The sequence below is a fragment of the Oryzias latipes genome, chromosome 18, assembly GCF_002234675.1.
Source record: "Oryzias latipes chromosome 18, ASM223467v1".
Lineage (NCBI taxonomy): Eukaryota > Metazoa > Chordata > Actinopteri > Beloniformes > Adrianichthyidae > Oryzias > Oryzias latipes.
Window position 1 is genome coordinate 26,740,474 of NC_019876.2, and position 25,873 is coordinate 26,766,346.

General features: G+C 42.8%; 1 protein-coding gene across 1 annotated transcript in view; it reads right to left on the bottom strand.

The window, feature by feature from the left end:
• Positions 1 to 22,368, bottom strand: part of sorcs2 (sortilin related VPS10 domain containing receptor 2) — a gene marked incomplete in the record, with an annotated part of 209,807 nt that extends 187,439 nt beyond the window's left edge. Inside the window, 1 exon segment of the mRNA XM_023966354.1 lies at positions 21,506 to 22,368. Coding sequence (XP_023822122.1) covers positions 21,506 to 22,048 — 543 coding nt within the window.
• Positions 22,369 to 25,873: the final 3,505 nt, after the last annotated feature.

Sequence of the window (25,873 nt, forward strand, 5' to 3'; positions counted from 1 at the left end):
CTGCATGTCCAGTGTGACCACCTTGGGCTAAACGCACTTTTTGAATGCGCCCGGTGTAGTGTGTACGTAGCTTGAGATGGACCATATGCTAACGTCATCTTCTGATTTTTGTTGAATTTATATAAAAGCAGTTTTTCTGCTTCGTCGTTATCACTGTTTTGGCTACAAAGAACGTCATTGACCTCTTCTTTTCCAAACGTGATCAAATGGGCGGGGCAGACACACCCGCTAGTTGTTAAAAACGCACCAGTTAAAACTTGTTATGGAGCCGATGACTTCACAGGCAACACTTTTATCACAAAGTCAAATCCAACTTAGCTACATTATTTTTCAAACATGTAACAAAATGTTCAAATGGACAAACACACACTGCTGTACAGCTGTGACTAATAAATCTAACCAGAGGTGAAAATGTTCTAAAGTGAAAGCATGAGTGTGCTCATTTCTGTGGAGTTCTTCCTGCAATGGACTGGCGACTCATCCAGGGTGAACTCTGTCTTCTCCAGCAACCCTGCGACCCCGACGAGGATTAAGCGGGTTTGGAAAAGGGAAGTCGAGCTAATTTACATTAACGTACTGTATGTCACACACTATTTTATTCCTGTCAGCCTGAAGAGTGGTGAGTGTTGACCCACGGTTGGATCGCCTGAGACAGCCTTATGTTCATTACAAAATAAAACAACTGGTGAAATCTACATGTAAGTCTGACTCAGTTCCAGCAATAATTAAGTTAAAACTCCCATCTGGTTGGTTCACTGATATGCTGATGACATTCTTGTCTCCAAACAGCTACAACTTCATTACATTTCACTAAGTTGTCTCACATTTCTTGCACTTTCTGACATTAAACTAAAGGAAAATGATGATAACATGGGTTCGATGAATCTGCAAGTCTCTGTAAACAAAAATACTAAACAGATTCTTAACATGTCAAAATTTTTTAGACTCTGTGATTCAGATAAAAAAAAATTCTGGGCAATTTCTTTACTCAACTGGGCGATGACTGCCAACAAAAGCTAAAAACTGTTGCCAACAGTCTTTACCCGATGAGTCACTGGGCAAGAACAACACAAAACTCAATGGAAATATAAAATCATTTTACACACACAACTACTTTCACTTTAGCTGCAAATTATCATAATTAATCGTTTCAATTTACAGAAACTAAATGAAGAACAGTTCACAACATTTGGACAAGTCCGTGACTTTGTGCTGAGAGAGAAACAATGCTCAACAACAACGCAGAATCCAATGCCAGCAACTGACGAGAAACCTGACAGAGCCAAATGTTTTGTTTGTCATCTTAAATGCTGATCGTGGTTTTCTGCCCACAGTTACAGCCCAGGGACATCCACCCTCTAATTATCATTTCCTCAGAAGCCATCAGTTATTCCATGGAATAACAGCTTTGCGTTGCGGCATCTTATATAAAGTTCAAACCGTCTCCCAGGGAAAGTCAGAGGAAACGCACCTCTGAAGCGTTCGGTTTTAAAAGGAGAAGCTAGATGATTCCGCAAAGCGATTAACAGAGTCGGGCAGGAAATAATTGGACCTGTTGCTGAATAAACAGTACATTTCCAGGGTAAACAAGCTTTTCATTGAGCACCTGCTTCGCCCCGTCAGCATACTGCCTGTGCAGCGTTTTCTTTCTGCGTTCAGACGGGCTTCCTCCCAAACCGTTCATTAGCATACAAACTGGATGTGCAGATTCAGAGCAACAGAGAGGAAGAAACCAACGGGTGTGAAAGCGTGTCTGTGTGAGCGGACGGTTTGTGAGTCCTTCTCAGGTGCTGAGGACTTTTCCCTTTTAACAAGCAGAAAATGTCCTTCTGTGGGTGAAGCTCCTCCACGCTTTGAGTGAAAACAGCATTGACGTTCCCCCCTTCCGTCGGCGTCTCTTGACTTCATTTAATTCAACTTCCAGAGAAGACATGAACAATGAGACAAGTGGGAATTTTGCTGGGAAAGAATGCAGGAATGACCTACAAACGTGAGTGGGTTTCGTCAGACGTGAAGAGAAACATCAGCAGACAGTCTGTCAGCCTAAGTACCACTTTTACAAAATACAAACTTTAAACTCTTTTGGAATTTACCCCTAAAATATAACTGGAATTTGTTCTTAGAATAATCTGAAAACAATTCCTAGTATGCTTGCACAAAATTGAGTTTTTCTACTAATAATGATGCATAGAACGTTTAAATTTGATGATATACGGTAATAATATTAAGTATTTTAAGGTTTTTTTAATCTTGTCTTGTTGTTGCTCCACTCTACCTTGTGGCCGTGAACACACCTATATAAGAACACCTGTTTCTGTGGTCGTTTGGTTGCTCATCAGAAAGTATATATTTAAAGAGAACCCGTCCATCTAGTAAATAAAGATGAAAAGAATTCTGCTTTATGTGTAAATATGTCATTACATTTTCTTTAAACTTTGGAAAAAAATCTTTTGAAAAGATTTGTCAATAGGGCTCAGCAATCGCTATAGTTTTAGACATTTTTGAAATTAAAGACATGCATCAACGCGGGAAATCCCACAAATTCTCTAGCCTGCAGATGCAATTGTGTGCAGATGTTTTCCCATCGTCTCCAGTCCTCTCCTGTCTCCATTTTTCAATGTAGTGGGCTTTACAGGGTTAAATCACCAAGATGGAGTCTTTAAAAAAGTCTATCAGAGGACCGGGTTAGCGAGGTGCCTTTGAACATGCTCCTAACATGCAATAGTATCTAGCAGAGAGTCAACACAAATGATGTTTCCAATGAAAACCACTATATCTTAGCAATTTAAGTAACTCTGCCAGAGTAGGACAGAATATAATTAGGATATTCATAAATGATTGAATCTTGTACTCTTTTTTTTTTTTTGTTTAGTCTTCATTGCACCTTCATGGTTTGGCTCTTCGTTTCCTGCATTACAGCAAAGCAGAGGTCAAGGGTCAAAAACAGATGAGTCAGCAGTTCATTAAAGGTCACTCGTGAGAATCAGTTAAGAAAATAAGCGTAGATATTTCTAAGATTAGGTAGCAGAACACAATTATTTACAGTAATTTATTGTAAAAAGGATGTGAAGGTGGGGCTCATCTTCCTCCGGGTTTTCTGCAGGAGCGTCACCTTCCTGCTGCAGGCCAAAGACACGGATGTTGGATTTATTGCAGACTCTAAATTGACTGGAAGAATTTGACACTGTGCGACAGTGTCTCTCGTTTTTCCTTGTGTGGTCCTGTGATGGACTGGAAGCTTCTCCGGAGTGCGTCTCATCCCTCACCTGATGACAGGTGGGATAGACTGCAGTCCCTCCGCGACCTTGGAACAGACGGAAGCTGCTTTGGTAAAAGGATGGATGCTCTGGTGTCGGACGCCTGAAGGTGAAACATTCAACATTGTTGTCTCTCAATGAATAAACTCCTTCCACTTGATGTTCTGCTTTAGATACAAGATAGTTGTTTTGGGAAACGTAAAAAGCCAGAACCAGGCCGTGGGTTTAGTTCTGTATTCTGTCATTTTAGCTGTTTAACTGATTTTATGTCTTAAAATGAGTTTGGACATAAATAAAATTAAAATTTCACAGATTTTCACAGACGGAGCCCTTGCTGGGTGCATCTGCATTAAATTGATACATATAAGTAAATCCAATACGGTCAAATGAAGACAGAGTAAAGCAGAAAACAACACAGACGCTTCATAGCAAAGTAATATTTTTAAACTCATGCAGTGGTGACAAAAATAGGCAACAAAACCTCTGAAGTTTCTATTAGAAGAATGATTTGTGTTGATTTTTCTCAGCACACTTTTGCCATTTATGTTGCTGAGCCATGAATCTATTTTATTATTATTTTTTTTGTTTTTACATTTCTTAGCTGTCACTCACTTCTACACCTGTAAGTTGTTCTCTTTGCACTTCGTCTCACTTCCTGTGTGAAAAGTTTGGACAACAGTTGACACAAAATACTTGTTGTTGTTTGTAGACATCACTTTTTTTACTGTACATCTTTAACGAGGGCTTCAGCACTGCAGACATTAATTATCCGTAGGTTAGAATACAAATTAGAATCACAAATTTGAGTCTAGCTGTAAAAGTTTGGTTTGTCTTTCCTAACTGGTGGTAATTCCCAACAACATGACAATAATGAGCTTGTTGCTGTTTTTTCTTTTTTATTCCACATGATATAGTCTATATTTGCATGTGAAGTTTCCCTTTTGTGTTCAGGTTTTGTGCAATATTCAAAATGTTGTTTTGCATGCTACATATCTCTTACAGCTAGTTTGAAAGCAGGATTTCTGCATTTTGTGCTGAGGTGGTTCATTTTAAACACGTATTAAAGACTCTGTCTCAAGAAAATGATGTTCTTTACCCTTGTGCTATCTTGTGGGGGTCCAGATGACCCCACTCCCAACGTTAAGGCACGTTGACGTTGGGAGATAGCAAAAGGATGGCATTTTTCTCATGGTGGAGAACATAGAGTGAGTAAATTAAGCTTAAAGTTGCAATTATTTCTTTATTCAAATTGTTTTGAATCAAGAGCAGAAAAAGACACTGTTGGAAATATATTGTATCTGTGACATAGAAAATACATTGGGAGGGCCACAAGCCCCTTGCTTCGCTCAACAGTCCTACCCACAATTTGGAGGTGAACTTCTGATGAACTACGACCTCTGTGCAGAAACTACGTCCTTGAAAACGATGAATGCTCCTTCGAACGCAAATGCTTTTACAATAGATCAAAAGAAGTTGTGTTGTTGATAATTGCAATAAATGTTGACACAATATTCATCACATCGGTAAAAAGTTTCATTTCTGTTCCATAACTAAAACAGCCACAAAAACGTTGCCAGGTCTTTGAATTTGTTTTGTGCTGCACCCATAAGCCTGATGTCTAACTCCCAATCATGCACGCTTCTGCTTTTTCATCTTTAATAACTGTCAAAGGTGCAAATCAATCAGCCTGGAATACGCTGGGACGAAGGGTGGCAGACGGGACGCAGCTCAAAGAATCGGATCACGCCGCCTCGTCTTCCGCAGAGAGCAACCGCTGCATCTGACCTGAAACCACCCGTGGAGTTCGCTGAGCTGAGATGCAGGAGCGCCAAGTTAGGAGATGTTGCCTCTCCTCTCGCTCCCACACACGCTCACCACCGACGCCCCGTCTCCCCCGACACACCGGTGTGCTCATTTCTGTCGACATGAGTCACCCAGCAGTCAGCCCGGGTTTTTATTCTTTCTCCTGAGAAAGCAATGATTGCTGGCAAGCTTCATGTCTGTCAGCACATGGTAATTCGTGTTTTACTGCCGCAGCTTGCCTGGAGTGTGGGTGTGTTTGGCAGCGATGGCTTTGAACCACTCAGCACTGAGTAAAAGGCTGGTTTGAGCTCCAAGATAAACTCTGGATAGTTGAATACGGGGAACAATTATCACTTAAAAAAAAAAAAGGAAAAGTAAAACAAAGCGCCCTGAAAAACCATCAGCAGAACAAACTTCAACCGTCCAGGACTACAAAGCTCGTCCGGCTCTCTGAGAAGGTTCAGATTAATGCAACTTTTTCAGAAGTCAAAGTTAAAACACGAACTAACAAAAAGAAAGCAGATTAATGACTTTAAATCTGATTCCATCTGAAATGAATGTTTTCAGCAGAGCTGCTCTCATGAATGATCCTTTTAACTGTGCAGAATAAAGAGAAGTCCAAACCAAATGAGATTACTGCAAATTAACTCCATTGACTTCACAGATGATGTGCTGAAGAATTAGTTAAAGGAAGGACGGGCCGGGCTTTAGAAAAGTCTTTGGGAGAACATTATGAAAGACGAAAGCTTCAGACACAAATACGAGTTCTTCTACAGCAGGATTCCTGACAGAGTTAAGACTCCCCAGCTGCTGGTCACATCAAACGTGACGAATGGGAGCAGTTTAAAGGAAGCGTGGTTCCTGCATCCTGAACTGCATCAGGACCCACAGAGGCTGTTCCCCTTTCATCTGCAGAAAGGCTCTCATTAACCTCATACAGTACAAATGAATCGTGTGAGCTGGAGACTTCAACTTTTAGAAAATCTTTATCCATGATCATTACAAAGTTCAGAATCCTGCAGCTTTGACCAGAATGTCATCAAATATTTGATCAACTTCTGGACTAACTGTGATGGACTGAGTGTTAACACACAAACCACAGGTTCAAACTATGAAAAATATGTTTTATTTTTTTAGAAACTAGAAGGGCAAAACAATTTAAATGTACAAAATTATTAAGTATTAAGTTGTGTTGACACTGAAAGGGAGTCATGTGTCAGAGGCGTCCAGTTTCAATGTTAAGTCAATGTACAGAGACCCCATCAGAGGTGCTGTGGTGCATTTGGAGCGTTGAACACAGTCTGGTGACTGCTGTGTGACCTTTTCACCGCCATGGCGTGGCGAATGTTCTGACATGTTGCAAATATTTGGCCGCGCCACAAGAGTTCAAATATCTGAACTTTGGCAAAGAATTTATGGCGTTTCAACCAGTCAGGAACTGAGCTTTGGCCGTGACAGGTTGATGATGTAATCTGTGGGTGGAGTCCAAAAACCATCATAAGGGAGAATCGGATCATTCTCCTCCTGAACTTTTTAAATTTTATTCTTCTTTTTATTTGTTCCTTCCTCGGACTAATGCGGTACAGCGAATCTTCAAACTGGGTCACAGAGAGGCAGAAGTGACCGTCATTCTGCCGCAGCTCCTGCAGTAGACGGTGAAGCTCGCCGTTCCGGGAGAAGCTCTGAATGATGTCATGAACCCAGACATGGAGACGGGATTACCGACGTTTTTGTAGAGCTCCTCAAAATTCAACCTGTCTGTCAACATCATCCGTGTCTTCCCTGTTTTGTAAAATAGCTATACACTCAGTCCTTCCATGTAGCCATGAGGATGAAAACTTTGACAAAAACTTTGACACTTGACCTTAGCTCCTCCCACAAGACATTCTTTTAGCTGAAGCACAAGGGGTAGTGATGCAACCCTTGCATGACTGTGATTATTAAAAAAATATATATATATTCTTGGTTTTATTTTTTAGTACACAAAATGTTTGCTTTCCATCAAATCCAATATTTACGTTAGAAGTAACGGTTCTATGCTTGTGGGGAGAAAAACTAAATCTTTAACCGTTTAGATTTGCTTTTGCAATCTCCTGAGGTGTCCCGCACGGCTCTGTTTTGGGTCAAAGTTCTTTTAGTTATTCATCCTGCCTCCAAAATAGTTTTTTTCTGAACCAAAAAAATACTTTTAAAGAAAACCTACACAGTCATAAAGGTGTGTAAAATCTGAACCTGCCTATGGACGCAGAAACCATATCATAAAGATTATGTGTGCTGACTTCTGCTGATCCCAGATCTGAGCAGCCTCTAACAGACTTGAAGAATGCCGATTATTTCCCTGTCACCTCATTATTTTAGTTGCTTTAGTCGTCTAAGTGTGGCTGGCAAAACCTTATTGCAAAAAGCTGCAAGCCTGTGGACCAACACAGACCGCCACTGAATTCAGATCAGGAACTGGACCACAGAAGAACCAGGCAGGATTCCTGTGTGGGTTGCCAAGGCAACATGGTAAGTTTCTGCTAAGACAGCCAGCCTCCAAACATTCAAGCAGAAGGAAAAAAAAAATAAACAAAGCTTTACATTTACAGTAACTAAACTGATAAAGCAGACAATAGCTGTATCCTGGGTTCAACGATGTATCGAGGAACTTGATAAAAGTTTGGATTTTGTAGCGTTTTTCTTGTTTTCTGCCTGTCAAGTAAATGTTTTCGCTACTGCTTAACAGCTTGTCTACCCCTTTCTCTATTAAAAAGCATTTTTTTTCCAACCTTTGTGGTTTCAGAGCCTTTAAGAGTTACCAAACCTCAAATAAGAGCCTTGTGAAACAGCAGAAGGCAGGAGATGTGCATATTTCAGCAGAAGCAGATAAAATGTTTCTCCTGCTGTCAACAGCATCCGATCTGAAACCTAGAAATTAAACATGTTGAAGTTTTCAACTGCTTGCTTCATGCATGCTACTCTCTTTCACAGTTCCTGCAACAAACCACCCAGAGGCTGCAGAGGGAAGCCTTTGATGCTATCAGTGGCTAAGCTTGATCACCTGGAAAGCTCCAATGTGGGACAAACATGATTAGAAAAATTGCATTTGTTATTTTAAGAAAACATGCCTTCTTCTGAAATGACATCAATATGCTGCATCTCTCTAACCCATCATGCGGTGCGGGAATCATTGGTCCATGAAAGGAAGTCAAGAGGCGTTTGACAGCGCTGAGGAGACGCCCTGACACACCGTGCTCAGATGAGCTCTGACAACACAGTCGTCCGTCGAAGCGGCTGTGGCGGTGTGGAGGACTCTGTAATTTAGAGGAAGAGCGGCCGTCCCGTTATGAGAGACAGGACAGGAACTGGTTTGACAAAGTACAGTCTGGGTCTGGGAACTCGTGATGAATGAGAACGGACAAGATAAATGACAAGAGAGGCTCGTCTCACATGTGCAAACAATTTTCCTCCTCAGAACAACCAGGGGCCAAATGAACTGTCTGCTCAGCCTGTGAAGCGTGAACGAATGCCTCTCACATTAAGTCACGCTGGTGTGTGTGTGTGTGTGTGTGCGACCACGGCGCACATTGACTCAGAAACACACTTGTAAACACACCTGTCTGAGCCATGATTTTACATTCAAATCAATGCAGGCTCCTTATCAGAAAAGAATTTGCTGTTTTCTAAGTACTCCATTTAAATTCCAATGCCGCCTGTAGATCAGATCCATCCTGCAGGCAGATAATCCTCGCTCCAGATTGGCTGAAAAGAGAACAGTCTTCTAAAGGTAACGCACTATTTTGGAGATGCTGCAGAGGCACGAAGGATTCGGGCTAAATGCGGTTTCTATAGAAACATCTGTGAAGAACGGGGATGCTGAGGCCAGGAATAGACAAACAGACGAAGTCGTACTCGCTCAGCAGTCTGTTGTGAGACTGAGAGGATGAAGCAGAGGACAACCAGCAGTTCAGCTGCAGACCAGTCGCCTCGGGGGAAAAAAGCTTCACATTTGGTTGCACCGCGCCTCGGTGACCCAGAGCCCGTCTGAAGCGAAGGTGTCGAAGAGGCAGCGGGCCGAGTGTGAGGCAATGGCAAAGTAAATATCTTCAAGGCTGGGAGAGGAGTACCAATGATCTACTGAGCTGACCTCGTGTCCTCTCTGTCTTCAGGCGATAGTAACACACAGCGCAGACGTGTGTGAGGACACTCAATGCTGGGCTTTAGAGAAAGCGAGTGGGAGCTCCAGGCTGAGGGTTCATTTGAAGGAGACGTCACCTGAAACTGGGAACAGGCTGTCTTCTTGAGGCTTTCCTGTGAGGTGTTTGCACTCAACTCACACGAAAGGTAGTTCCTCCTGTCTGAGCTGGAATGTTCTGGTGTCCACTGTCCTGGTTTGAGTTCACATTGCACCAAAGAAATCTCTGCCAGAGAACAAATACATCGTGTTACCCCCCCACCCACCCCCACAGGACCACCCTTCACACAAAGTGGAACAAAGAAGGCGTTGCATGCACTGAACTTGCATGTGGCCTTTTGTGACTCCTGTCATGTGATGCAATCACACCACAGGTGAGTCTGTGCCTGAATTCACAGATCTGAGCCGTTTATTTAACGCTTTAACTCTGGAGAAGTCACCTACGTAACCGTACCTCTTCAACCGTTGACACGATCATCGTGAAAGCGCTGATTCTGACGCAGAGAAAAACGCCTCATAACTTTGGCTTTGCGCTGAAATGCTCCGCCCCAAATGGAGGATTCAGACTTCACTTTTGGTAAAATGTTGCATATCAATGCAAAGCTGCTTTTCTTTTCCAGAATCCACTAGAATTATATTAATTGCGTAAACGGTTAAGGAGTTCTTCTTCCTCTTTCGACTTCTCCCATCAGGGGTCGCCACAGCGAACAAGTTGCATGGTAAACTTGGCAATGTTTTACGCCGGATGCCCTTCCTGACGCAACCTTCTCAAACCAGGCTTGGGACCGGCACAGAGGTAGAGAAGGGAACAGGGAGCAGCCTGGAGTCGAACCCTGGTTTCACGGATGGAAGGCACCGCAAACCAGCACGAGCTAAACCGGCTCCCCAAACGGTTAAGGAGTTACCGTAGTCAAAAGAAGGTCAACATTGGAACTCCAGCTCCAGAGGAAAATGGCTAAACCGCGAGTGGACAATATGATAAAATGTTCCTAAACACGGAACAGAACAATAATCCTCATCTAATCCTAACATGTTCTGGTGGCATTTTTCTGATTATGGAAGACATATATGAAGACAATTGCCTCTTTTCCTGAACCTTAAGGTGTACAGGCCGCTTTTTATGTGGCTTCATTCTGGTTGTTCTTGTTGATGTCGCAGGGATTTTGAGAGAAACACGGCGCTCTGTCAAAATTTGAGTCTGTTTTTTTTTAGCAAAACAAAGTTGGGCGTTATTGCGAATACGCCAACACGGCTGACATGTGGAGGTGTGTTTTATTAGGTGTTACTTACAAGGGTGCGAGTTAGCATAGACACAGGGATGTTTTAGCAGCATTAGTCTGTTTTTTTGCACGCTGCAAACAAAAGGCGTGTACTCACACAACGTTGGGAGTTACGTGTGTTTGCAAACACGCTAGTGCGGCTAACGTTTATAAAGTGCGACTGACTGACGGACTTATCTCTGACTCTTTGAACCCTTTTTTGACGGTGCACCATATGGTGCGGAAAATGCGATGATTGCAAAAACCATCTAAGACTCACAATCGTTCATGTGTTCTTTCCTGATGTTGGCAACAGCTCCGGCATTAAAGGGTTCAATTAACCACGGGATAATATGTTGGAAGTGTGCCTGAACACAGAACAGAACAATTTTACAATTTAAAAAAAAAAAACTGGTGATCCAGTGCCATAAAAACTGAAAAAAACATGCTTGGGTTAGTTGACTTCCTGTGAAAGCACACATGGTTAGTATCATCTGTGTTGCCCTGTAACGGACTGATTGATGCTGATAAGAAGCTGCTCATCCTCTCTGTCCATCACCAATCTTTTGTTAGTGTCTGTTTGGATCCACCCAGTTTTTTTTGTGTTTTTTTTTCAACGTTTCATGATTTCCTTTCTCTGAAAAACACTTTGTTTGTTTGGTTTTCTGGGTAGTTCGTCTGTGTTCATGATGTAGTGAGACTCTATGTTTCAGGTTTACCAGAATACACCAAACATACCAATGAAAAAAAAAACATCCTGCCAGAAACCGTCCTTGTGTGAACACATGGCAAAAACTAACCACTGATTTGATGTATTTCATGAATTATGGGATGATTCCTCTGAGGTTCATGGTGTTAGAATATCAGTGCTCCTCCCCTTCTTTCACTTATTTCCACCCAGGAGAGCTCTTATACCAGAAAGTGGCAGAAATTATTCACAATTCCCCGGTGAGTGTCCAGGGTTTGGACTGTCGGTGGCCCTTTTGGAGCTCGTTAATCACTCAGGCTGCTGCGGCCCGGGCCGCCTGGGATTAGCAGCTCACACATGCTCCCAGGTACGGCCACAACGCCCAATGTTTCATTCTGTTTTCTGCAGAACACGGGATCGCCGTAAACAGAGGAAGGCTACCTTTCCAGACGCCGACAGAAGGCTCCCGCTCTGTGAGGCTGTTCATCACCAGAGAGAGGAGATGGAAGCAGATAGAAGACAAGCGGCGCTCAGGGCTCCCCAAGGCTGCTCAGCAGCTCAGACAGAGGAGAGACAGGCACAAAGAGGCTCCTTTCAACAGTGGAGGCTCTCGTCATTCAGGCAGCTGGTGTCATGTTAAACTGACTCCCCCATCAAAGCAGATCCTGCAGGAGACACGGCGTGCGTGCACACATGTGCGGAACAACCTTCCTCTATATTTAGACCTTAAGAAAGAAAGCGATTTTGCCGGGATAAATGACGATATTCATGCTGGAGCCATAAAAAAGAAATGTATTGTCTTTAAAATAATCCCGACTGCATGAAGGGAAGAATGAGATTTAAAGGAAACAATGAAAATGTGTTATTGCTTTGTTTGTTTTGTTGTTGTTGTTTTTTAAAAAACCAGAATAAATAAATGGAAAAAAATAGAAAAAGAAATGATTAAAGAAAATAAAAAATAAAAATTCAAATAAGAAAGATGAATAACAAAAATAAGAATAAAAGAAATTTAATAAAAAATAAAATAAAGAAATAATAAAATAATTTTTAAAAAATTGTGTTTTTGATATTTTAACATTTTCTTGTGGCGTTTTCTGATGATGGAGGACATCTGTAATGAATATTAAGCAAAAAAAATGCACTTCTGAGTATTTTTTGTTCAATTTGTCATGAATCATAGTTTGTTTGTGACGTAGAAAATACGCTGGGTGGGGATGATCCTTGCCAACGGTGCAGAAACTATGACCCAGAAAATGACACAGCTTTCATGAACATAATTAAAAACCCACTTGGAACACTTTGAAAATATAATGTGGAACTTTAACCCTTGTGCTGTCTTGTGAGGGTCCAGATGACCCCACAAGACAGTGGGCAGAACCTTTAATCTTCAATGATCTTCACTGGTGTCCATGGATTACATGAAATCCTCTCCACCTTTATCCACCTTTATCATGGTATGGAGAACACGTCAATGTAAGGGTGGGGTCATCTGGACCCCACAAGACAGCACAAGAGTTAAGGCAGAAGTGGAAGACCTGGGAGTGCATCCTCACACAGACGCCTCATTTTCTTCCCTCCTGCTCTGCAGACTTCTTTTTTCTTTTCTTTTTTTTTACAAACATTGGACGCTACAGCTGTCACAGACGGTCAGTCTTAATTTTGTTAGGACTAGTCTGACAAAACAAGCTGCTCCAGTGAAGAGAGATTGCTCAGTTATATGAAAACCGTGGCCATTTACCAAACTGGAAGAAATCTGTTGTTTCATTGTGAAGATGAGACCAAATCGTTTGCAGTTTTTAACAACAGATCACCAGGTTTTAACTTAGGCCCTGTTATTTCTAATAATTTTATTTCTACTGATTTAGGTCGTTGAAGAGCTCCAGGTTTATTTTTTCGAATTATAACAACTGTTAACCCACTTTTTAATGTTTTCAGAGTTTAAAATTTGCTCTGCTAAATAAACAGAATTGTAGAGGGTTTTTTTTAAACACAATTTAAAACATTAGTGATATCATAAAATGATAAAAGTCCAAACAAATCCCCATTTTATGTAATAAAATAGCATAATAAAGGCACCTACTTGTACAAAATAAATAGCAATTTCTGTTTCTATTTAAAAAATCAATATATGAACAGAATTGAGAAGATGTTTTTGCTTTTCAGTGTCCAAGAAAATGTCTGGTTCAAGGAAAAAAAAAAAAAACTGAAATAAATGTGTTTGTTAAATGAGGCGCTTATAATTTCAAACGAAATGCAAGTTTTGTCTTTGTGTGTTTTTCCGTCTCACGTTATTCAATAAGCACCCAAATCCACAAATCGATGCATAAACGTTGGTGGCGATACGATAGAATCCAAGTCTTTCACCTAAATTGGATAATAATCCATGCCCTTTGTCAAAGAATTTTTTTTAAATATTAAAACAGCTTCAAACCTGACATTTAGGGTCTTCTGGACGGTTTTGCTCTTAGTGGTTAAAACGTTTGTCTTTTATTAGTTTACTCAGATTTAAAGTGCTGTGAAAAGAAGTTTTCTTCTGTTACACATCTATCACTGTGGTTCACTTTCATGCAACTGTAAGTGACCCACCTTGGTAGAAGGTGATCGGACATCTTTTTTGTTTGCATCACATGTACATAAAAAGACACAACAGGAAGAGAAACTGACTATTTACTCCTGATGGCTTTTGCACCTTTTTAACCAACATCATCTTGTTCATATCTGGGGTTTTCAAACAATACTGCTGTTATTACTCGATCAATTTTTCCATTTAATATCTTCTACATCCATACTGAACACTAAAACAATCCATAAACAAAGCCACCTGACCCAGAGAAAAGCAGACATGTCAGAAATGAGAAGATACAGAACAGCAGAGATGCCGTTATCGCTCAGATCAGGACATCAAACAACCTGTTTAGATCCCAGAATGTCTACAATTTCAGCTCCACCTTTTATGGAAAGATCATATTTGCACGAAATGACCTAATAGTATCTGAGAAGCAGCCATAACGCTTCCTACAGCATAGCCCTTAGTGTAAAAAAAACAGACATTAGATCTGCCAGATCTGTGCCGTCACTGCATTGGAGCCACTCGTGAAACGGTACTTTATGGTGGTTTATCTTGGCGAGCAGCGATTTTTCATTTTTGATGCCACTGATGAATGTTCCCGCAGCCCAAACAGCTGTTAGGTGTTCAGTCCTCACTCTTTGTGTCATCAGTGGGTTGGTTTCTGTCACAGGTCTGAGACCTGGGGGGCTGAACCAGAGGGAAGCTCAAACCTGACACCTTAAATGTCCCTGAACTGGAGCATCTGTGTTCTTGAAAAGGTCTGCACTTTGCCAGATAAAATAATGTCACACTGCATATGTCGAATGTCCTCTGATGCTCTACTGCTGCACATATATAGATATATAGAGATATTTTCAATTAAAAAAAAAGATTGTATATTAATGTGTTTGAAAATATTTGGGGCTCTCACAGTGGAAAATGTCTTAAAATTAGTTTTTCAATAAACGCATAAAGTAATAAATAATGGACGACCAATACCAGAGCTGGAGGTTTAAGTGTCAAATTTAAGTATAAATACATTTTTAAAGGATTCAAAATCTAAAAGAAGATAAGGAGGACTTTTACTCCAAAGTCAAAGAGATTTGAGGCCTATTGACTTCCTGGTCACGACTCCCCTTACCGGAGGATATGGTCTGTTTGCAGGCGAAAACCCAACAAACCTGTGTAGGACACGCTGGCACCCTTCTAACTTGGCCGTTGCGAGTAAAGATTGTAACTTAGGAAATAAGTAATTGAGGAAGTTAGACAATCAGAGCGTAGTTTGTGTGGGCGTCCGACGGGCGTTTACGCATCACCATGCGTGCACCATTTACATCCGGTCAGTAAGGAGTCAGTATGCGGATCTTACAAAAGACTAGAATGTGATGTAACTACACTGTACGACAGAACTACCAGTACATCATAAGTTTGCGAAACTTACATTATCCTTAAAAATGCTTCACAATACTCTCACCCATTGACTGTGAAAGCAATGAACAGCTCAACCCCTCCCTTCCCGTGTTCCCAAATAGGAAGTACCACTGCTTCCTAATACGGGTGCCGCCATGTTGAACCCAGTCGACAGTGATTGGTCCGAGTCCCTCTGAGTCATCGCATCATAGGGCAACTACTGCTGCCATTGCCATACGAAGACTGTTTTTAACATGCAGTGCCCGTATCAGGAAGCAATGGTGAGGGATTTGGCCTTATTCCGCGTGAGCCGGAGGTAAAGCATTGTCTATGGGTGACGTCACACCTCGGTTTGTCCACTGTTTTTTACAGTCTATGCTCTTACCACAAACACAACAATGGTACGTTCCATCTTCCTGAGGTAGCCGCACGAGCCTCAAGGAAGCTACAAGACACACCTTAAGATGCGAAGGCTCGTCTCTATAACCCCCCCACGGACCTGAGCAACCTAAAACCCTGCTGAACCGATATGGGTCAACCCTCGTCCAGGTGCATGTGAGTAAGGCTGAAGGTTGGCTTCCACTGGTCCGTCTGCGGTCTGTCTCCATTGCATTGACACAACTAAACAGAACATTCATTAATCAGTTGGAGCATTTACGTTGCCTCCGTCATGTCTGCATGTCGTCCCTCTGCAACGCAAAGCAATCTTTACGAAGGAGTTCTATTTCCAGTCCGTTGAAGCAGAAAAAATCCGGAGAAACCGAAAACAGGCCAGGGTTTCAAAAGAAAAACTTCCATTGTCCTTTCAAAATAAAACTTAATCAGATTTTATTTTATATTTAAGGCGATAACGCACATTAACTCCGGAGATAACACCGGCGTCCATTTTTGCCAATCTTGGAAATACAAAACAAAGCATCATTTATGACGTCAAACATGTGTTTTACAAGGACTCAGTGAGGAAGGAGAGGGCATGGGGCATGATTGCTGAAGTTTGAGATGAGCAAAGAGAGCGGGACACCAACTACTCGCCATGGGGGTGGCAGGACACACCACTCCTCTGGGAGCCAGGGGGCAGGGACCAGAGACAGAACGAAGACGATATAAACTAACTGATAACTAACTGATCTGATCTAACCGCATTCATAGTAAATATAGACTACTACTTAAAAAAACAGACTGATACTGTCAAAACAAACGTTACTGTTACTTCCATAACTCCCAACCTTGTTGGTACACAGTCAGATGCCGCTACATGTTAGCAGCGTTAGCATATTCAAAACAAAACCCAACCATGACAGAGCACATGTGGCCCCAAAATTGCTTCAACATCAGTATATATCAGTCTCTATACATTAGGCACTCCGGATCTTAAGGCAAACTGTTGTTATTCTAAGGCTTGCAGTGCAGAAAAGACGTTCAATTTTATTCCATTTTATTTCAAGCAAGGATCACCTTAAATAACCCCCTTTTAAGAAAAATGGCTCAGGTGGTCACGCCCGTTTTTCCAGCCAGACGTTATCAAGACAGATGTGTCCATGAGAGTTTGACCCTTCCACTGAGATTTACCGTCGGAATGATTCAATGGACCCACAAAGGAGGCGCAGATTCCTCTTTACCTTCCGTCAATCTGCACGCTGCTCATAAATGTCAGCCTTAGGGAAATTGAACTGCACCATTTGTCTATGTTTATGAGGTTGGGCTTGGTCCTGACGACCTTTGAGGCGTCGTGCACAGATAATTGAGAATACGTCTAGTTTGTGCTTCCAGCCCCCGGAGAAGGAATCCCTGCAGACCCGTCGCCTCCACAGAAGAGGAGAAGACAGCAGACAGAGTCCAGTCAGTCTTTAATACCAGAAAGCTCCCACATAAATGTCAAATGGTTTCTGCTCAACAAGTTAAGGCTGAGTTGTGGTGTGATGTCTGCATCACCCAGGACAAGTTTGACCTGAAGAGCTCTGCAAATTACAAATAACAGCAACAAATCTCTGTCCCATCTTCATCTGCCACCTCTGCAGCTTGTAATGTCAAATGTTTGGGTTTCTTGTCCTGAAACTCTGGGTCTGAAGTTGCCTCACCGCCTGCAGAGCTGCTGTGGAATTTGAGGTCACACTCATCAGAAAATCCAAGTTGTTCTTGCGAGAAGATAAAATCTGATTTCCCTTCCGATATTGCGCTGCAGCAACAAGGATCTCTGCTTCTGCCTCCTCTTTGAAAGGTCTGGAGAAGATTCAGAATGCATGAAAGAGCGGTGGCCAGCGCTGATCCCAACAACCGTAAAACAACTGGACAGAATCACATGACCTGATGCTTTGTGTTGAAGGCGACCGACCCCCACATTCCACTACCAAAACTGAAGCTGGAACCAAACGTTGCAAATCCTCAAATGACCACTAGAGGCGGACATCAAAAGGAAGCAAAATCCGATTGACTCCAATGTAAAAAACATAAATAAATTAAAATACAAGACATCCCTCCAAAAATAAACTGTCAGTTGGGTTAGGCTGTTTTATATTTTCCAGTCATGACAACTGTGTGTGTGCAGGGAATATTCTTTTAAAGTTACATGTTTTGATTTGTTTAGTATCGTGTTTCTGGACTAAAAATTAATTCAAATTCTACCATTATAAGCACGTTTCCTGTTCCAGAACACCTCAAAGTGCTTTAATACAAAATAAATAAACAATAATAAAAATAATAGTAACCCTAATTAAAGCCCCTCAACACACATTCACATTATACAAAAACAAACAGTCGATAATTTCAAATTAAAGCATAAAATCGACTCTAAAGCTAAGCTAAAAAGATGAGTTTTAACGTTTCGCTGAAGCCCTCACATCCTCAGGCAGGCTGTTCCACAGGTTAGGCTCACAGTGCTGCAATGTGGCCTCGCCGTGGGTTTTTGTGCTGACCTTTGGGACCACCATAAGACCTGCACCTGGGGACCTGAGGGGCTCTGGGAATATAATTCGGATAAAAGCGATGGTCCAATTCCATCAAGACAGAAAACTGCGCATGTCCCGTCAAAAATGACTGATTCTGAAAATTTGGCAAACTGAAAGAAATAAAGGCATAAAGGCCAGTCTGAAGCATTACAAAACGGAGTATTTAATAGTCACCTGTCAAAACATGACCTTACCCAAAAGGTCATGTCGTCCATGTTCAGAACCCGCTGTATTTCCAGCAGGGTCCTGGGTAAAGGTGAGGTTCACAGCTCACCGGTCCATTGCAAGACCACACGCTCATATTCCCACCTTAGAGAACCCAATAAACCAATGAAGCATGAGAAAAACCCACGGATGCACGAGGAGAACATGCAAACTCCACAGAAAGAACCCAGCCGGGATCTGAACCAGGACCTTCGCTGTGAGGCGAGAGCGCTTAACATTAACACCACGCAGCCCCCAGTCGGGTTTTAACATTACAAATATTTGAAATATTGAACAGTTTCTGACGTTTTGAATAAAACCCTTCATGCTGCTTTTGTGATCCTCAACTTCTGATTCATCTCATTTTAGAACTTTACTGGTTTGGGTAATGTCATAATTAACCGGCTAAAGTAGCCGTGAACACGTCAGTATGTTTCACAAATTACCAAAAAATTGAGAGTTTCGTAAAACAGACGAAAAACAACAAGATGTCTTTAGTCTATATTTGACTTATTGTGCAGAAACAAACCCATTTACGGGCATTTTTTGTTTGATGACTTTTATTTGAGCATCAACCTACAGAATCAATTCAAGTTCACCATTTATGCAATTGATGCAGCACAGTTCAATTAAATACCGCCGTCTTTTTTATTCTAAACCCTTTACTTTTGTTGGTTTAATTGAAAAGAGTTGACATTACAAAGTAGAAAAATGATCAATTCAGAATATCAGGGTTTTTTTTCTCCCAAACACAAACGATCTACTGTCGCCTGACAGCAGCTGGGGTTGGTTCTGACCGGGATCAAGCGGTTTTGAAGCATGGATTTCTGTGTTGTTTTCTTCACATCATCATCAGATTCAAGTGTAGGACCACCAGAATCATTTTGTGGGAATGGCTGAAATGCTGAAAGCCGTCAAAGAGAAAGTTAGCTGAATTTTGACTGAGATCTTCGGCAAAAACCAAAGACTGAGCAGGAAATAGAAGTTCTGTTAGAGCACAGGTCTCAGATCTTAGTCTGAAAATATTTAGCATGCCCCTTACGAGGTTCCTGAACAAATTCAGAAACCCGACCACAACATCAAAAACTGCCACACTTTCAAGCTGCAGGACTGTTGGAACGGTCATGTAAGCCGAGTTTGACCACTGACTGAGCTCAGCGCCAACCGGAGCTGCGCTCCGGAGGACAGACGTGACAGCTGCGGGACTCTAGAGGCCGCAGCGGTGCCCTCTGAGTGAAGGGATTTCCTTGTGACGAAATTAGCGCTTGAAGAATGTGGAAATCATAATCCTGCAGTGAGTATCTCGCAGCCTTCTGATCCCATTCCTGAGAGAAATGCTCCCTGACTTCAAAAGGCTGGATGCTAATTTCCAGTCTGCAGTGTGGCAGCGGAGCTGGCGTTCAGGGGAGAAATCACACCGCCGTGAGAAGTCATCTGTCAAAAGCAACCACTAACACTTCTGGAGAGGGCAGCCTCTGCAGAAACCTCCCAGGATGCACCTGATTACCAGTCAAATCTTTGCAGAAAGCAGTCAGAGTTTTTTTGGAATTGTTTTGAGTTTTACAGCTCGCTTCAAATCCCAAGTTTTTGTTTGTGTCTTCATGTGTGACATGCAAATGAGTGGTGTGGTAATCCCAGAGCAGACACCCCGCTGAACTGCAGTAAATGCTCTGGATGTAGGTCACTTCCACAGCCGCCTTTGTAAGTGTGGCATCGGCTTCGCAAAGAAACCAAACCTCGGTCCAGTTTAAGGCAGCATATCTGTTTCTGACAGACACACTGAGTCTGTGCTTCTCTGCAGCGCTACCTTTGCATTCAACTCTGCAGAATTATAACATTAATTGCAATAAACAGCTTGTTGAAGCCATATTTTGTGAGTTTTCTGCAAGAAATAAGCAGGATTTTTACTTTTTGTAGTAATCAGACAAAGGTGCAGCTAACAACTTTAGTAAATGTTTTTTTGCATAAATAGATTCATTAGTCCTGCTTTTACTCTGATTCTATGTGGAGAACCTAATGCAGGAGAACATCAGGGGGAAAAAACAGTAAAACATGAACTAAACTGTGACAAACAAAAAAGCTTGAACTTCATGAGCCAAAAAGGTTAATAGGAAACGGGCACTGACTCGCAAACCTGAAGACGGAGAGATCATTTCCTTCAACAGAGTCAGCTGAGGATCACATAACTTTGTGATTCACCTTCAGGTTCCCTGAGGCTTTGTTTCTCTCAGTCACAAATGGTTAATTTAATCTGAGAAAACTCAACATAAAAACACAAAATCATCAATAAATCTTAATATTAGGTGATTTTTTTAAAAAGCATCTTTGTTCCGCATATCTGTTCTTTTTTTGGGGGCTGCAGCTTCATTTCATTTTATTTAAACTGAATCTACATATTATATTTATTCTACATTGACCTCAACAGAAACAAATTCAAATTCTGCTTCTCTTATCTTCAGAATCAATATTCATGCGGTATGAAGCAGTTTTTAAAAGATTTTCTGCATGTTTCTGCATTTTCACACGTTTACCAGCAAACTGACAGGAAAGCAGCTTCTTCTGGTGATTCTTTTGCTTTCTGTCAGGGAAGCAGCTGTGTGCTGCGCTAATTGTTGCTGAGAGAAAGAGCCTCTGACTGAGAGAGATGTCCCCACCAAACACCAGACAGCCCCTGCTGCCCTCCACCACAAAGCCTCCTCTTTCCTGACATGAGTCAGGGGGAATGCATCGTGAGGATGATGTGCCCTTTCTGTCTTTTCAGTCCAGTCGAAAGTCCTGCTGGTGTTCAGACTGTTTCGGCGCCCAGATTCACTGCAGAATGCAACAAAACGCGTGACGGAGACACACACGTACGCACGCATGTCATGTGTGCGGTCCTCAGCACACTGACTCTTAAGCCACAAACATTAAACACTGACTTTTGCTGCATTGTGGAGTATTAGGGAAGCCAGGCAGTTGTCAAAGCCATTAATGTGTAAACAAAGGATAAGCAGGATGCCCGTGACCCCGGGCCACCCCGTGAACGCGACACAAGTGTGTGGATGCGCGTCCTGGCTCGGCCTCTCCACGCGTAAAAACAACTTCCATCCGCAGCAGCGCAGCACTCTCAGCGGAACAATGGTGCTGTGCGCGCAGGCTGACAAAGAGGAGGATGGCGCAGCAGCCAGCGGGTCGTGGCGGGACAGGGAGAGGGGTATGGGAGGGGGTAGTTACTTACGCTGCTGTTCTCCCCTGTCCAGTGGACCATCGCCTGGTTGTGGGTCGCGTCCCCTTTGAGCACGAACGAGCTGCTCAGCAGGGATATCTGTTTATCCCGGGACAGCGCTCTCCTGAGGCGGGCTGAGGTCCCCGCGCCGACTTCTTCCTCCTCCGCGTCCGCCCGCGCGTCCAGCTGGGAGCCTCCTCCTCCTCCGCTGCCCATGTCCATCGCACGGTCCTGCCCGACGCGCCGGTTTAAAGCCACGCCGCGACAGCGCGCGGGTCCCGGCAGTGACATCCAGGCCGAGGCGACCAGCGCGAAGAAGAAGAGCTGCGCGGCGGCGGAGGACGGCTTGTCAGCCCGCAGAGGTGCCATGCTGTACTCCGTAGTATCGCGGAGACTGATGGAGATGCTGCTGATGCTGTGGGAGATAGAGAGGTGTGTAGAGAAGGAGAGAGAGGGAAGTGGAAGCAGACAGTGTGGACAACGCGGACGCGTGTCCGTTCCAAGCGCCTTCCACAGGACGGCGCAGCGGTGCCATCTGCCGTCCTGCAGCTGCATCGGGCCGCTCCAGGCTGCAGACTGATGATCCGCTCTGAGTCTGACACGCTCTCATTTGCCCTTCATGCGCAGAGCATGGACGCAGACACTCCAGATGAAAAATAGATAGATCAGGACTTTTAATGCCAACAGAGATAAATGGTTCGTTAGTGGAAAGAAGTTTGGAGCACAGACCCAAAAACGTAAAGTGGAACTTCTATCTGAACATTATTGTAAGCCTGAACTTGGACAAAACAACGTGTCTTTCAAATTTATTAACTTAATAAATATAATTTTACATGTTAAGATTTTTAAAGACCCACTCTGATTGTGTTTTAAACCTGTTCATGTGGCATTTTTCTAATGGTGGACAACATAAATAAAGAAAATTAAGTTTAAAATAGCATTTCTGAGAATTTATTTACTCAAATCATTGAGGGAAAAATGCAGTTGGAAAAAGCTTGTAGGTGTGAAGAAGCTGCGGGCCACAAGCTTCCTGCTCCGCTCCATTCTGATGCATCCAGACAATTAGATCCATTATCTTCTTCGTTTTCCTCGTCTGGGCTGGAATCTGAATGACTGGATAGCTCCAACACTACTCGCCGTGTTTGTTGCACAGCCCTTCACACCTGGTAAAGGGCTGTAAGTGGGAATGCATGTAAACATTAGCCCCTCCCTGCCTGTCCAGTGTGAGCGTGCATCACATGACCGGTGTATCCTAGCTTTTAGCATTCAGAGTGTTAGTATTTGGAGTTTCTTCATGGGGTGTTGTGGAGCAAAGCCGAATCCGCCCTTCAGAGTTTATGGTTCCTTAGGAGGCAGAACAGAAGAATGAAGCTGGACACAGGTGAAGGACTGCTCCAGGTATGATGGTAAACATGATTGCGGCCCCAACAGACTCTTCTGTTTTTCTAATATGTATTAGGAGATCTCTTCGAGGTTCTTCTTCCCTGTTTTTATTCATTTTTGAGGGAGGATGTTCAAGATTCTTCCAATGTGTGGCCCAAAAAACACTGCTCTGATGTAAGCCTTCATAATAAATCACAAATTTATCATTATCACAGTATCAAGCTGTGCAATAAGTCATCGAAAATTGCGAGAAAGGGTTACCTTAAAAAGGCTAAAACAATCTTATGGCTGCTTGAAGTATTTAACGAATCAAATAAATCCCTTTCTGCATTTGAACAATTGGATGGAGCCCTTTTATGTTAGATGCTCGCCTCCTATGTAGACCAGGGTCATTTGGGGTGTAATTTAATGCATGTTTACTATGTGTTTGGTGGTTTTGCTATTTGTTCATGTATCGCATATATCGTCATTGCAATATTGATCACTAAAATCGCGAGTTTTCCTCGTATCGTGCAGCCTTACTCTGATGGTTATTTAGTTTGATGAACTATGCTGAGGCACTTGAGAAGTTTAGCGCCCGAGATTCTTCACCTCCAAAGTGAAAGGTTTCAGGTCAAATAAAAGCATTAATGTCAATCACCTCTGAACTTTCTGCATCAGTCGCTTACTGTATGTTCACTAAAAGAATTTTATCATTATTTTTTCAGAGATAAATTCTTTGTTCCCTGACCTTGAAAAGACCGTCTATAGGGAGGGGGGATGCTATTTCTAAGCTCCTGTTCAGTCACGGGGTACATGTGTGCATGGAGGTTGGTTTAAGGTCGAGGTTGGGGGTCATGGTCAGGATTGGGCTGCACAGAATCGATCAAAAATCAATGTGAGGCCATCAAGCTTGAGCTGCACAGACGTGGGCAACATATTGTGTGTGTTGGTGGTCAAAGTTCACACCAGAGGGAACGCTCCTCCACTGCATCCGTCTGTGGCTGTTTATCAAAGACTACATTCACACTACAGGGCTTAATGCACTCTTTTTTTTTTTTAAATCCAATTTTTTTGCAAGGCCGTTAACATTTCCAATTAAATGCGAACTTTTGTGATTTCCTGTGTGAACGTGAAATAACCCAGAAGTGACCCGCATGCGCAGAAGAGTACTCAACAGTGAACAACGTCATTCGTTTGCAGAAGTAGCTAACGTTAAGAATGGATGTCAACAACAGTGTTGTCAAAGTGCAGCTCTTTTTGCATTATTACATTTATTTTCACAAAGGAGCCAGCACAATAACAATTTTCTCATTTTAAGAAGGCATTGGAGCCGGGATCGTCTGGACCCACTGTTGTGGAATGGGGATGTGTATGTGCTGGGGCCGCGCGTGTGTGTAAGAGAGAGGAGAGAGAGCGCGTGCAGGGAGTGAGAGGGGGCTTGTGTGTTACAGAGGAAGGAGAACGATAATAAAAGAAGGCTCCTCCCAGAAGAACCGCTATTGACTCTTTATTAACCCACTCTGGAGAATCTGAGGGTCCGCAGGGGGAAGTGAACCCCGAAGGAGGAAAGTCTCCTCCGCGCATCTGACCACGGTCGGAAAGGGGAAAAAAAAGTAATGGCGGGAAAGGTTCAACACCACACTCGGCCATTTCGCTGAAAACATTTTCAAAAACCGCCCGGTTGCGATAAGAGCCCTGGAGTTTGGCCTGAATAGAGCTGTCACCCCAAATATGAATCAAATCAGCGACCTCGCTTCCCTTCCACTGACTGGTCTCAGCAGCATCGTCCGCCATGGTTGATGTTTATGCTCTCGTTCCAGCCTACTTCAACGCAGAATGATGACGTTTGTAGCGTATCGATGATGTACGAGTCGGGTTCATGTGGCCTGGCTGTTCAGACGGCGGTCGCATTTCAAAAGATCAGACACGTATTGGATTCAGGACCACATACCCAAGTGGCCTGGGTCGCATTTGAAAAGATCGGATCTGTGTCGTTCAGACTGTCATGAAAAATTCAGATACAGGACGCATAGGGGCAAAAAAAAAAAAAAAGTCAGACTTGGGTCGTTTCAGCCTGCGGTGTGAAGGCAGCCAAAGAGGAGACAATAATAACAAAGACTATCATACATCAATTTTATTGACGAAAACCATAATTTCTTCTTTGATTTTGCTTTAGTTGTTTGTCATTCTGGGCATTGTTGTTTGTGTTGACTCTTCACATCAGCAGAACTGCATCCTGTGGAGTACATTCAGAATTATTTCACATAAGGAAAGTGACGAGAACCCGGTTAATTATTGCTGACCTTACATTCTTCTGCTTGCAGCAATTTTGAAGTGGAGTGAGCTTTTTTCTGCAGGGCCCTCAGGGGCCTCATAAGTCCTCGGTTTGCCATACGCCTACCACTTTAATTAATGTAAAATGATTAATTGCTGAGATTTGAATAAAACAGGAATACATAAGCGGCTGATTCAAGGTTTCTTTGAGGTGTTACCCAGGTGTCAGGGGATGCCACACGGCCTCCCTCAACAGTTGCTTCATCTTTGGGTTTAGCACTGAAAGGTAACACCAGCTGGCTTTTAGTTTTTTTTAATGCTTACATTTTTCTTGTGCACACATCAAATAAAATTTGAAGTCAAATTTACCTGAATTCTCCTCCTGAACACTGTGAGATCACAAAACCCAAAGCTCTCATCAATCATCACCAATCTCACATTTGGTAAATTGGCGTATACTTATAAAGCGCTTTCTACCTTCATCAAAGGCCCAAAGCGCTTTGCTGTCGCAGTCCCATTCACCCATTCACACACACACACACACACTGGTGGCAGCTCCACGGCCGAACACTGGCACCAACCTTCCACCAGAGGCAAGGTGGGGTTCAGTGTCTTGCCCACGGACACTTTGACGCATGGGTGGGCAAGGCAGGAATCGAACCTGTAATAATCCGATCAGAGGTTGGCCGTCCTACTGCTGTGCAACGGCAGCCGTATTGCGTGATTTCAGTCCCGAATCAA